Source organism: Podarcis vaucheri, assembly GCF_965113315.1.
Source record: "Podarcis vaucheri genome assembly, chromosome: 7".
NCBI classification, from domain to species: Eukaryota; Metazoa; Chordata; class Lepidosauria; order Squamata; family Lacertidae; genus Podarcis; species Podarcis vaucheri.
Genome location: NC_138765.1, coordinates 1,694,993 through 1,708,979, shown reverse-complemented (window position 1 = coordinate 1,708,979; position 13,987 = coordinate 1,694,993). Strand labels below are relative to the sequence as shown.

Below are 13,987 nucleotides of genomic sequence, written 5' to 3'. Positions count from 1 at the left end.
TGTCCCTCTTAATATCCTTCTCCCTCACAATTATGTCCCTCTTAATATCCTTCTCCCTCACAATTATGTCCCTCTTAATATCCTTCTCCCTCATAATAATGTCCCTCTTAATATCCTTCTCCCTCACAATAATTTCCCTCTTAATATCCTTCTCCCTCATAATAATGTCCCTCTTAATACCTTTCTCCCTCACAATTATGTCCTCCTTAATATCCTTCTCCCTCACAATCATGTCCCTCTTAACATCCTCACAATCATGTCCCTCTTAATATCCTTCTCCCTCACAATAATCTCCCTCTTAATGTCCTTCTCCCTCACAATAATCTCCCTCTTAATGTCCTTCTCCCTCACCATCATGTCCCTCCGAAGGTCCTTCTCCCTCCTCGCTCTCTTCCAGGCCCACCTCCCTGGCCAGGGCCTGAGGTCCCTCTGGCTCCCTCCCGGACCCCCCAGCCTCTCTTCCCTCCCCTTCCCGCCTCCCGGGGCAGGGAGTTCCCCAGGCTTCCCCCGAGAGGAGACCCACCAGAGCCCGGCAGGCGAAGGCGAGGCCGGAAGGGACGTCAGAGGGGAGGAGGAGGAGGAGGAGGAGGAGCGGCCCGCCTTCCTTTCCTGTCCTCTCTAGGAATCCAGCTCGGCGCCTCTTAACCCTTCTCTCTCCCTTGGGAGGAGCCCGGGGCGTCGCGCAGGCGCAGAGCTGCCCCTTCCGAGGGGGGAGGGGCAGGGAAGAAGCAGGACCCAGAACCCGGGACTGGGCGCGTGTGCGTGTGAAGGGGGAACCCGTGTCCGGGAGGAGGAGCCCATCTCTTTGCCTGGGGCTGCGAAGGGGCGTCTGGGCGGGGGAGAGGGGGGTCTTGGGGGGGCCAGATGCGGGATCCGGGGCTGTCTCTTCTCCGGGGGGGGGGCCGAGTCTCTCCTGGGGCCTCTGGGGGGGCTGCGGGGCAGAGAGCCCTGTCCCAGCAAGAGGGGGTCCCGGGGGGGCGGAGGGGGGAGACCTTGCCAGACATGGCTGGGGGGGGGGCCATTCTGCGTTGTCCCATCTGCTGCTTTGTGTCTGTATTTCAGCCATAAATGTATGTTCTTGGTGAAGTCGCCTTGGAAGCAACACAGGAGCAGCCAAGGGGGTTTTCCTAGGAAGCCTTTTATTCCCCTCTGGTGACATTGTTATAAGTTTGCAGGTGCCAAACCCCCCAAAATTCAGGCGCATCTGTGGGGGCTTCTACGCAATGCCCTCTAGTTGCACCAGGAAGTGATCTGACCAAAGCACTTCTTATGTTTTAGCATATGTTGTTTTGTGTCTATATCTCAGCAATAAATATCAAATGTTCCATGAGCATATAAGGCATGAACAACGAAATAAATAAGAGTCAGTTGTATATCAAGCAGCAGGAAAGGACCACACAAAAAGTCCACAGATTCAGTTTTATTCAAACCCAGAACAGAGAAAAAGCAGCACTAAGTGCAGTGTCTCAAAGATGCAGCGTGACATCTTTACCTTAGGAAAAGTAATTAAACGTAACAATCGGCAAAGAGGCAGTTAAATGGGCTTTTTCAGTGGCAGGGGGACAAGGAAGCCCATCACAGCAGGAGAAGAGATTTCTGTACATCTCGAGAGCAACAAGAATGTATTCCTTCCCCCCCCCCTTTGCTTGAGAAGTAAAACTCTGCCAGGGTTTGGCTCCAGGGTCCCTTGAGAGAGAGTTGGTTCCGACTCTCTGAGCAAAGAGGAAGGAAAAGGGGGTCCTGCAAGGAGAGGATGAGGGGAAGACCCCCTTTTCTAGGGGTGGGGGAGAGGGATTGGGCTCCCGGGTCAAGAGAGCACCTTATATCCTGGCACTGAAAAGACACACACCCCCTCACACACTTTGTGGCATCTCCTTTTGGCAAAGGGTCAAAACATAGTTCCAACTTGAAAACCACCTCCAGGACCAGGCACCCTCAATGGGCTTTGGACTACAACTCCCAACCGGGCTGCCAGCAGAAGGCAGGGGGGATGGAAACAGCCGTCCAAAAGGTCCTGCCAGCTCCAGAGGCGACCCAAGGCTGCTCTCCAACGGGGCGCTGCTCCAGGCATCTGAGTTGCCCAGTTCAAGGGAGCTGGCGGGACTAAGAACCGGGGTTCCTGAATCGCAGGGGTTGGACCAGATGAGCCTGGAGTGTCCTCTTCCAGGATTCCTCTTCTGGCTCCCAATGCCAGGTCTGGAAATTTGCCCTGAAGCTGCTTCACAAGGAGCTCTATTCCCCCCTGCGTCTTAAACTACCCTTTGACAGGTGTGCATGCAGGAGCCGGGCCCTGTGACCAAGAGGACTCTGCAGGACTGTGGCCTTCCTAAGTTTGTTCTGGAGAGGCAAGGTCCGCCCTCACAGGTGAGACCACTTGGTAACTCACTGCACCTGGTGGCAAGAGCCGGGAAGGGATAGAAGGTCAGCATTTTCCCTTCGGCTCTTTGCCACAGCAACACGTTCCCTGCCTTGCTGCGTTTGGTTCCTTGACTCCTTGCTTCTTGATCCTCGGACCCTGGGCTTCCTGATTCAACGACTTGGGTGATGGACTCAAGGGCATCCTGATCAAATTTGCAGATGACACCTGTCAGAGCTGCTTCCAGATCCCAGCTCACAGAGGACCACGCTAGCCGGCAACACTGTACAAAAGTCTTTATTGAGTTACAATTTCCATTTTCAAGCCGCAGCGCACAGCTCCACGTCTTATGCTTAGATCGGCGAAGCTCCGTCTGAGTCTCCGCCCCTTGCGCACCAACTTAATATCCTAGCCCTGCTCCACCTTTTCCGCCTGACAGTTCTCCTCTGGGTCCCTCTGCCCCCCGTGGTCTCTTCCTTCCTGGACTCTTCTGACGCTGACCCCCCGGACTCCTCTCCCTCCTTGCGGCGGGCTTTAGGACCTGGCTCCCTATCCGGGCTGCTTACTGTGCCGCCTTCCTGTGCATTTGAACTTGGCGCGTGCGCGCAACCTTCAGCTTTCCTCTTGACTGTTTCCTCGCTCCCCGATGAGGGTGTGGCCAATCCTGACTCATGCCCTCCCGCTTGCGGCGAGCCGTCTGATCCCGATACCTGGGACCCCTCCTCCCTACTGTGCTCTGGTGGGGAAGCTGGCCCCGATTTCCAACTGCTGCTCTCTGAGTCCCCTCTGGTCCCTTCTTCCTGGGGTGTCCCCCTAGGCGCCCCCCTTGCTCTGACCACTGGCGCCCCCTTCTGTGAATCTTACGATTCACTGGAAAGACTCAGAGATCTCGGGCCGCTGTCATCGCTCATATTTCCTTCGGATTCCTCCCCCTCGCTCTCTGTTTCCTCCCTTTCCTGTGCCTCTGCTCCTGAACCCCTGACAACACCAAATTGGGAGGGGTGGCTAACACCCCAGAGGACAGGATCACACTTCAAAACGACCTTGACAGATTAGAGAACTGGGCCAAAACAAACAAGATGAACTTTAACAGGGAGAAATGTAAAGTATTGCACTTGGGCAAAAAAAATGAGAGGCAAAAATACAAGATGGGGGACACCTGGCTTGAGAGCAGCACATGTGAAAAGGATCTAGGAGTCTTGGTTGACCACAAACTTGACATGAGCCAACAGAGTGACGCAGCAGCTAAAAAAGCCAATGCAATTCTGGGCTGCATCAATAGGAGTATAGCATCTAGATCAAGGGAAGTAATAGTGCCACTGTATTCTGCTCTGGTCAGACCTCACCTGGAGTACTGTGTCCAGTTCTGGGCACCACAATTCAAGAAGGACACTGACAAACTGGAACGTGTCCAGAGGAGGGCAACCAAAATGGTCAAAGGCCTGGAAACGATGCCTTATGAGGAACGGCTAAGGGAGCTGGGCATGTTTAGCCTGGAGAAGAGGAGGTTAAGGGGTGATATGATAGCCATGTTCAAATATATAAAAGGATGTCACATAGAGGAGGGAGAAAGGTTGTTTTCTGCTGCTCCGGAGAAGCGGACACGGAGCAATGGATCCAAACTACAAGAAAGAAGATTCCACCTAAACATTAGGAAGAACTTCCTGACAGTAAGAGCTGTTTGACAGTGGAATTTGCTGCCAAGGAGTGTGGTGGAGTCTCCTACTTTGGAGGTCTTTAAGCAGAGGCTTGACATCCATATGTCAGGAGTGCTCTGATGGTGTTTCCTGCTTGGCAGGGGGTTGGACTCGATGGCCCTTGTGGTCTCTTCCAACTCTATGATTCCAACAAAATATTAAAATAACAGTAATGCATCTAACATTAAAAGTTTCCCTAAATAGGGTTGCCTTCAGATGTCTTCTAAAAGTCTGGTAGTAGTTGTTCTCTTTGACATCTGGTGGGAGGGCGTTCCACAGGCAGGGCACCACTACTGAGAAGGCCCTCTGCCTGGTTCCCTGTAACTTGGCTTCTTGCAGTGTGGGAACCTCCAGAGGGAACCTCGGTACTGCACCTCAGCGTCCAGGTCGAATGATGGAGGTGGAGACGCTCCTTCATTAGTAGACAAGCTTCCCAGTGCAAGGAGAGGAAAGCAGACCTCTGAGCCCAGCCTGGCCCCCCACCAAATCTTGCCCGCATGCCTTGAGGCCCCAAGATGGGCAGAGGAAGGCCTGGAGGGCAGCTGCTGGCTGGGACTTTGATTGGGGCAGGGTGGGGGCACAGGGGGAGGGAGACAGGAAGACCGGCCTGCCTGGGGGTTTCACTGGGGGGATTTATTCACATTGGTTTTCTACCCAAAAGCCGCCCCCCTGGCTGTGAGGAGGGTGGCGCCTCTTCCATGAATCCCTCTTCCACTCCCAGCCACTCCGCTCAAACCTTTGCTAAAATCCTGCTCTCCTCCCTCCTCTCCGTCTCAGAGGCTGGGCTTTCTGTCTCATCTCAAGAACTGCCAAAGCGCCCGCAATTGCCTCTTATCTCCCACCCAAACCGTCCACAGCAATCCTAAGCGTCTCCTGTTCTGATTTTTTTGGTCTCCTTTTCCAGCTTTTCAGACCTCTCTTCCCTTCCTTTCATGGAGACATCTAGTGCTTCTGTTTTCTTTGTCAGTGTCTCTACTTTAGTGGTCAAATTTGTCACCATTTCACTATTGCTATCAATTCGAGCTAATAGTTTCTCCAAATTGTCCTTCATCTCTTCAGTCAGGTCTTTTTTAAGTCAGCAAAAGTTCCACCAATTCAGATGGGGACCTGTCCCCTGGGTCTTGCTGTGAAGATCTTCTACTCAGGCCTGGTGTTAACTGTTTTTGAACTGCCATATTCAAAATCTCCCTCTCCCTTGTTCTCAAAGCAGCCTATTTTCCAGCAGCACCTTTTCAGTTTGTCCAGGTCACAGAATAACTCTTTCCCAAGAGATCCTGTTTCCTGCATTTTTCCAGCCCTCCCTCTTCCTTCCAGCCTGATCCCCAACACACATAAGCTGTTTAACATAAAATCCAATTTCTCAAATTAAGATTCGAATTAAACAAATAAACCAAATAATTACTTTAAGAGAGGAACCATAAAACAGAAGAAAGAAAGAATGTGTCCAAGAGGACATAGCAATTTAGGTGTCCAGATAAGAGTGTTTGTCTTCCAGGAATCCAATTCTCTTTAAGTGGCTCAGAGTAGAAGAAATATTTTCCTTCAAAGAGAAACGAACTTGTCCAAACCTGTCCTATTTTGGCTTTTTCAGTGAGCTCTAAGTCCTTTTAAGAGCTCCAATTGTTTTTTAAAGAACTTTAAAAGCCAGTGTGGTGTAGTGGTTAAGAGCAGCAGACTCATAATATGGTGAACCGGGTTCGCGTCTCCGCTCCTCCACCTGCAGCTGCTGGGTGACCTTGGGCCAGTCACACTTCTCTGAAGTCTCTCAGCCCCACTCACCTTGCAGAGTGTTTGTTGTGGGGGAGGAAGGGAAAGGAGAATGTTAGCCGCTTTGAGACTCCTTAGGGGAGTGATAAAGCGGGATATCAAATCCAAACTCTTCTTCTTTAAAAATGAGACCAGAGTTTCATAAATCCCTCCGATCACATTCTTGGCACTAAAATGGTTTCTACCCTGTGTGAATTCTCTGATGGGAAATGAGATTGTTGCTTTGACTGAAGCTCTTTCCACATTCCACACACAGTTAGGGTTTCTCCCCTGTGTGGATTTTGTGATGGGCTGTGAGACTTTCTTTCCTGGTGAAGCTCTTTCCACATTCCAGACACTGATAGGGGTTTTCCCCTGTATGAACTCTTTGATGGGAAGTGAAGGTTATTTTCCAGGTGAAGCTCTTTCCACATTCCACGCACTGATAGGGTTTCTCCCCTGTATGAATTCTTTGATGGGAAGTAAGTTTCGCATTATTAATGAATCCCTTTCCACATTCCACACACTGATATGGCTTCTCCCCTGTGTGGATTTTTTTATGCGAAGCGAAACTCTGTTTCCAGCTGAAGCTCTTTCCACACTCCAAGCACTGATAAGGTTTCCCCCTTGTATGAATTCTTTGATGAGAATTGCAATCTGAGCAATTCCTGAAGCTCTTTCCACACTCCAAGCACTGATATGGTTTCTCCCCTGTATGAATTCTTTGATGGGAAGTGAAACACTTTTTCCAAGTGAAGCTCTTTCCACATTCCAAGCACTGATAGGGTTTTTCCCCTGTATGAATTTTTTGATGGGCAGTGAGACTGGAGCTTTCACTGAAACTCTTTCCACATTCCAAGCAATGATAAGGTTTCTCCCCTGTATGAATTCTTTGATGGGAAGTGAAACTGTCCTTTCGAACGAAGCTCTTTCCACATTCCGCACACTGATAAGGTTTCTCCCCTGTATGAAGTCTACGATGAGAAGTGAGATGGTAGCTGTGACTGAAGCTCTTTCCACATTCCGCGCACTGATAAGGTTTCTCCCCTGTATGAATTCTTTGATGGACAGTGAAACTTTCTTTCCTTGTGAAGCTCTTTCCACATTCCAAGCACTGATAGGGTTTCTCCCCTGTATGGATTTTTTGATGGGAAGTGAAATTGTCCTTTCGACTGAAGCTCTTATCACATTTCAAGCATTGATAGGGTTTTTCTCCTGTATGAATTCTTTGATGGGAAATGAAACTTATTTTCCAGGTGAAGCTCTTTCCACATTCCAAGCACTGATAGGGTTTCTCCCCTGTATGAATTCTTTGGTGGCAAGTGAAACTGTCCTTTCGACTGAAGCTCTTTCCACATTCTAAGCATTGATAGGGTTTCTCCCCTGTATGAATTCTTTGATGGGCAATGAGATGGGAGCACTGACTGAAGCTCTTTCCACATTCCAAGCACTGATAAGGTTTCTCCCCTGTATGAATTCTTTGATGGGAAGTGAGACTTTCTTTCCTGGTGAAGCTCTTTCCACATTCCAAGCACTGATAGTGTTTCTTCTCAAGGGGATTTCTTTGCTGGGAAGTGGAATGGGAGCTCTGACTGAAGCTCTCTCCACAGTCTGAATCCTGATATGGATCCTTCACTGTGTGGATTTTGTTGTGGTCTCCCTTGTTCTTCATTTCCAATTCATCACCACCTGAAACAAACAGGAATTATATTAGAGCCTTGGGAAGAAGTGCAGTCCCAAATTATGAAGCAATGCTCATTAATGTTTTGACAGGGAGAAACTGAAGGGAGTTAGATGTTATAATGTTCCTTTGTTCTGTAAAAATGTGTAGTTTCATATACAAATCAAGTTGAATATTGGATGTTTTCTCTCTTGAGTTTTTAAAAGATAACTGTACAGTTTGACTTGGTAACATCATTTTGTTCAAACTTAAATATGGACCTATACTATATTCATAAATAAAGTGTGCTTTTATTATTATTTAAATGGTAGCCAATGAAGGAAAGTTCCCTGTTCAAAATTAAAATATATTCTATATGCTAATAAATAATAAAAAAATATATTTATACTCCACCCATCTTATTGGGTTTTCCCAGTCACTCTGGGTGGGTTCCAACAAAATATTAAAATATAATAGGCCTTCACATATTAAAAGCTTCTCTAAACAGGGCTGCCTTCAGATGTCGTCTAAAAGTCTGGTAGTTATTCTCTTTGACATCTAATGGGAGGGTGTTCCACAGGGCAGGTGCCACCACCGAGAAGGCCCTCTGCCTGGTTCCCTGTAACCTCACTTCTTGCAGGGAGGGAACTGCCAGAAGACCCTCGGAGCTGGACCTCAGTGTCTGGGTAGAACGATGGAGGTGGAGACGCTCCTTCAGGGATACTGGACCGAGGCCGTTTAGGGCTTTAAAAGTCAGCACCAACACTTTGAATTGTGCTCGGAAACGTACTGGGAGCCAATGTAGGTCTTTCAGGACCAGTGTTATGTGGTGTCAGTGGCCACTCCCAGTCACCAGTCTAGCTGCCGCATTCTGGATTAGTTGGTAGTTTCCAGGTCACCTTCAAAGGAAGCCCCATGTACAGCACATTGCAATAGTCGAAGCACGAGATAACTAGAACATGCACCACTCTGGCGAGACAGCCTGCGGGCAGATAGGGTCTCATCCTGCGTACCAGATGGAGCTGGTAGACAGCTGCCCTGGACACCAAATTGACCTATACCTCCATGGACAGCTGCAAATCCAAAATGACTCCCAGGCTGCGCACCTGGTCCTTCAGGGGCACAGTTACCCTATTCCGGTCCCCAATTTGGATGTTTTCTTAAATTCTCGACATCACAGATTGCAGCAGAAACTTGTCATATCAGCATTAGTATTATTATTCAAGTTTCCTTACTTAAATGTTACATGACATGGAGAAATTACAGGGGACAAGGCAGGGGACCTTCTCGATAGGGGAACCCACCCTGTGGAACGCCCTCCCATCAGATGTTAAGGAAATAACTATGCAACTTTTAGAGGACTTCTGAAGGCACCTCTGTATTGGGAAGTTTTTAATGTTTGATGTTTTATTATGGTTTTATATTTGTTGGAAGTTGCCCAGAGTGGCTGGGGCAATCCAATCAGATGGGAAGGACAAAAATAATAAAATTATCATTATTGTTACTACAGGGTTCACTGCCTGAGATTCAAAAAGCCTGGCTCTGTTTTGGGATGGAGTTTGTTTGGTTCAGTCGTGGAATCTGTCAAGCAACTCTTTGGTCAAAAATCACTCTGAATCCTACATTTAAGAAGGCCTGGGCAGTTCAGACAGCCTGATCATGGTTTTAAACGGCAGAACTGGAGGAAGAATATGCACAGGGAAAACAATCAATTTGCTGTGGGAGTGTTAGCATCCCAGGTGCCGTGGGTGGCGCTGTTGAGCCCCATTGAAATATCAGAGGTTCGTCACATAGAGAGATGTCTTGATTTACAAAACAGATAGGATGATCCAATAGGGAGCCTTACCGAGAGAGTCCAAGATCCCACGATTCTCCTCCATGACTTCCTTATGGAGAGCTCTCTGGTCAGGATCCAGCAACGCCCACTCCTCGTCTGTGAAATGGACAGCCACATCTTCAAAGCACACTGGACCCTAACAGAACAGGAAAAAGGCTGTCCTCTTAGAGAACATTCACTTGGCTCTGTTGTTTTCTACAGCGGCCAGACCCCTCTCTGCCTTCCTCATCCCTCTCTCCTGCTGCAGCTTCTGCCTCGGAGTCTGGGCTGCTCTCTGCCACAGACTCCCTCTGCTCCCTGAGCCCTCTTCTCTCTCCAGCTTCAGACCCCTCCTCCTCCTCCTCCTCCCAGTCGGCTCCCTCTTCTCTGGCTCCTCCCACCATTCCTCTGCATCCAGCCAGTCTGCATCCAAGCAGTCCTTCCCCACAAGGCTCCTTCCCCCTACCTGATCTGGGTCCACAGCTGCTGCCTCCCCTCCACCACCATGAAAAGATGAAGGAGCAGGTCTTGGTGGCATCATTCCGTCACCTGGGAGAGACCAAGGTAAGTGGAAACCGTGAGCGCCTGCTTCTCTCAGAGGTGAAACAGTGCATCTCTCAGTACAGATGGGGCTTCGTCCAAGTCTCCCCTGCTAGCTTCCGGTTCCGCTCTGCCTTAATGGAGGCAGCGGAGATCGTTGGCAATGGAAAAACAAGGATGACTGAGGGTAATTCTCCTTGCAAGTTGCCCCCAGGGACAGGGGGAACGGGCCTCACTCCCAGTTCGTCTTGGTACCAGGTTCCGGCTCCGGCATGGATTGCGGGAGGCAGGGAGGCGCTGAGTGCAAAAGCCCTTCGCCTGCCAAAAATCCTCCTTCGCCACCATTAAGAAGCAGAGGTTCTCCTGCCAATTAGAGCTCAATTTGGACTAATGTACAGGCATTGCTGGAAGAGATAATAAACTGTGGAATTAAACCAGCTGCAGTAAAAGTCTTCCCACCTGAGTACATTTGGACTCATTTGTACCAATTTCATATAATAGTTGTGCAAAAATACATCTCTCCCACCCCTCTGAGCTCCAGGTGTCTTCCCACAAAAGATGTAAAGAAATCACAGATTATTTTCAAAATCAAGAGAATGTGACAAAACGAGGGAGAAAACACTCCTTCCTCCTTACCCAGAGGCCTCACTCTGGCGTCCAACGGAGTCTTCTCTGCCTCAGAAGAAGCAAGACCCAGTTCTGCCAAAAGATCCTTCCTCTGAAAGAGCAACAAGGATTCAAAACAGAGAATGGGGAGAAGGGTTAGAGAAGGAATGGCAGAGGCAAGCGCTTTCGGGGGACAGAGGTGAAAGCTGCTTCCTGCTTCTGCTAGACTGGTGTCTGGGGTTGGCTGCCAGGACCATGAAACATTGGTCCTCAAGGATCTTCACTGGCTCCCAGAACGTTTCCCAGCACAATTCAAAGCCCTAAACGGCCTCAAAGGCCCAGGATACCCAAAGGAGCGTCTCCATGAACTGAGGTCCAGTTCGGAGGGTCTTCTGCTGATTCCCTCACTGTGACAAGTGAAGTTACAGGGAACCAGGCAGAAGACCTTCTCCACAGTGGCCCCCACCCTGGGGAATGCCCTCCCATCAGGTGAGAAGGAGATAAAAAACTGCGTAACTTTTAGAAGACATCTGATGTCTTCTGATGCTTTTACAGTGGTACCTCGCAAGACGAATGCCTCGCAAGACAAAAAACTCACTAGACGAAAGGGTTTTTTGTTTTTTTGAGCTGCTTCGCAAGACGATTTTCCCTATGGGCTTGCTTCGCAAGACGGAAACATCTTGCAAGTTTGTTTCCTTTTTCTTAACACCGTTAATACAGTTGTGACTTGACTTCGAGGAGCAACTCATAGAACATGGTGTGGTAGCCTTTTTTGAGGTTTTTAAAGACTTTGGTGATTTTTGAAGCTTTTCCAAAACTTTCCCGACACCGTGCTTCGCAAGACGAAAAAAATCATAAGACGACAAAACTCGCGGAACGAATTAATTTCGTCTTGCGAGTCACCACTGTGTATGTGCTGGAAGGTACCCAGCCACATGAGTGTCATAAATAATAATAATAATAATAATAATAATAATAATAATAATAATAAGCTGTCCAAAAAAGGATGGGCCATTAGGAAATGATTTGGGAATACTCTCCCTCCTCTTTGGAGCCCCTTGGGAGTATCCAGAAGAAAGTCTCTCTCACCTGCTGCTCTGCCTGCTTCCTCTCCTCTGCCTGACTCAGGAGGAAACCTTCGGCCAGGGCCACCGCCTGGGAACTGGTCTCCGCTCCACATTCCCTCACCCAGTTCTCCATCTCCAGAGGAAGGACAGTCAGGAACTGCTCCAAGATCACCAGGTCCAGCATCTGAGCTTTTGTGTGCCTTTCTGGCTTCAGCCACTGATGGCAAAGGTGGTAGAGTTGGCTGCAAACCTCTCGGGGTCCTTTGGCCTCCTGGAAGCAGAACTGCCTGAGCTCCTGGCTCTGCACCTCTGAGCAAGGGGTGTCCTCCTCATCCAGGATCTTCTTCACAGAGTATTCCCGGAATCCCTCACTGCTCCCCGTTTCCAGGGCGTGGCCTCTTCCTGCTTCAGGGCCAGCTGAGTCTTGCTCATCCATCTGGGCTCTCCGGAAATCTCCAAGAGATCGGAAGGAGCCCCTTGGTCCTCTGCCAAGTTATGTATGTCCACAACCAAGAGAAGAAGAATGTTTCCTGAGCAAGTGTAGGGAGAGGAGGAGGAGGAGGAAGAAGTCCTGTGATCTGTGAATGACAAGTGAGTCATTTATATGAAGTGTAATCTGGAGCCAGGGCAATAGTGGGGGTCCCTCCCAACCCCACTTCATAGTCCAGAGCTTCGCCCCAACCCAGCCATATCTGCTTGGGTGGCTTGGTGAGCAGCAGGGCCCATGTCTAGCTCCAGCCACCGTCCCTTTGTGACTTCCTGCTCTGGATCCGAGGGGACGGTGGCAAGGCCCTCTGGGTGGAACTGCCCTGGAAGACGCCTCGGAAACTGGCCCCAAATGCAGCGGTTGGGTTCTCAACTGGGTTCCCTCTTTTACTAATGGCATTTCTATCCCACCTTTTCTCCAACAGGCTCCAGGTGGGGTCAGGGACTGGACCCAAGAGGAATGCTGGAGACCCCCTTCCCTCCTCCTGAACCTTCCCGAGAAGAGGACAGTATAGATTGACAACAGTGGTTTGCAGAAGGTCATGGTTCAGAGGCTGCAGAGGGGAGAAGCTGGGAAATATTGGGAGAGGAGCAGCAGGAGGAAGAAGCAGCAGCACCAGGGGAGAGACAGCTGACAGACTCTGTGTCTTCAGAAAGCATTCCTGACCCTCCTTCTCCCAGGATCCAGCATGCATTGAGAGTAGGAGAACAGGAAGCACAGATCAGCCGACGCAGGGATGACGTAGAAGAGAAGAGACAGAGGGGTGGGACTTTACTCAGAACAACGCCATTACTGCAATGAAGAGGCGCTGTTCAAAGTCTCTCTCTGTAAGTATTAAATAAAGGACTCGGCAGGAGCTCTTCTTGCTGTCTACTTCTTGGCTGGCCACTGGGGGAGGGATGGGATTCCCTGAAGCCTGACAGGTGGCATCTACCCCTCCTCACTGAAGACCCACGAAAATCCTTTGGCATACATGTAATTCCTGTTTTAAAATACCTGCATTGGTTGCCAGTTCATTTCTGGGCCTAAGTTCATCAACAGACCAACACTTTATATTGTTTAGTTGGCAATGGAAGAGGAGAAAGGCCCATGACTCACCCTTAATCGAAGCACAACCACAAGGGCTTTGCCACGGGGAATGCTCTCTCTTCACTCTGTTCTGTTTCCCCTTTATTTTTGGTCGCGTTCAAACCCATTCATTAACCCAAAAGTCATACGCTGACCACTGACAATGAACCTGATGTCGCAAATTTATTATGCTGCTTTTGTGACATACAAATGGCATGAGAAGACTTGCTTTATTTAATTCTATTCTTTATTATACCTATGATCCTTCTTTATAAAACCCAATAAAAAGTTATTCAAAAAACAAGAGGAAGCAACACGCACACACACACACGCACACACACACAGGCTCCATCTGTGTGGCATCTGATATGTTAGCAGGCTTTAAAATAATCACCAGAAAAGGAAAAGGTTAGCAAAGAATATGAGAGGAGAAGACCAGAAGGTTTTGGGGGAGCAAACAGGGTTTCAAACTGAAAACAAAACATTTGTGTGTTACTGTGACAAATACCAATTTATGGTGTTTCAAAACAATTATGTGCTGAAATCAAAGCATATGTCCAGATGGGGGATGCAGAAATATTTCTCTCATTTTTTATGGCAGGGAAAATGCCAAGTGAAAATTAAAGTATTGCCAGATGCCAAGGGAAGCGAAGGAGGACGTGACCCTCCTTTCTGCTTGGGCGCTTCTTCAGATTCCTGGATTTCATCCTGAATAAAGAGATATGGGGGGGGGCCCTGGATGCCCCCTTTCGCCCCTCTCCTTCCAGACCTGAGCAACATCTCTTGCCAGAAAGGAAGATAAGGGGCGACAGAAGAAAGGGAGCCCCCTCCCCCCCGGAAGCGGAGTTGGCGAAGGAGACCCCCCCCCCGTCCAGCTCCCCCTCGAGCCGGGAAACTCCCGGGAAGGCGGGGCCCAGAGACCCTCCCTTCCGGGCCCCCCCAAC

At 49.3% G+C, this 13,987-nt stretch overlaps 1 protein-coding gene and 2 long non-coding RNA genes across 3 annotated transcripts in view; 1 reads left to right on the top strand and 2 right to left on the bottom strand.

The window, feature by feature from the left end:
* The first annotated feature begins 4,204 nt into the window (after window positions 1-4,204).
* Window positions 4,205-5,476, top strand: LOC309537025. The gene is made up of 2 exons (XR_014221767.1): window positions 4,205-5,116; window positions 5,325-5,476. It is a non-coding gene; the product is annotated as an uncharacterized lncRNA (long non-coding RNA).
* Window positions 5,440-12,017, bottom strand: LOC309536776 (uncharacterized protein). Its single transcript, XM_082231079.1, has 5 exons — window positions 11,511-12,017; window positions 10,452-10,533; window positions 9,742-9,824; window positions 9,306-9,432; window positions 5,440-7,488 (listed from the first exon to the last, which is right to left on the bottom strand). Exons 1-5 carry the CDS (start codon window positions 11,922-11,924, stop codon window positions 6,077-6,079), a joined length of 2,118 nt encoding a protein of 705 aa, XP_082087205.1. The 5' UTR covers window positions 11,925-12,017; the 3' UTR covers window positions 5,440-6,076.
* LOC309537027 overlaps window positions 5,440-13,987 on the bottom strand; it is a 52,730-nt gene continuing 44,182 nt past the window's right edge. The window contains exon 2 of the long non-coding RNA XR_014221769.1: window positions 5,440-5,621. This is a non-coding gene — a long non-coding RNA (uncharacterized lncRNA). The remainder of the gene's footprint in view (window positions 5,622-13,987) is intronic.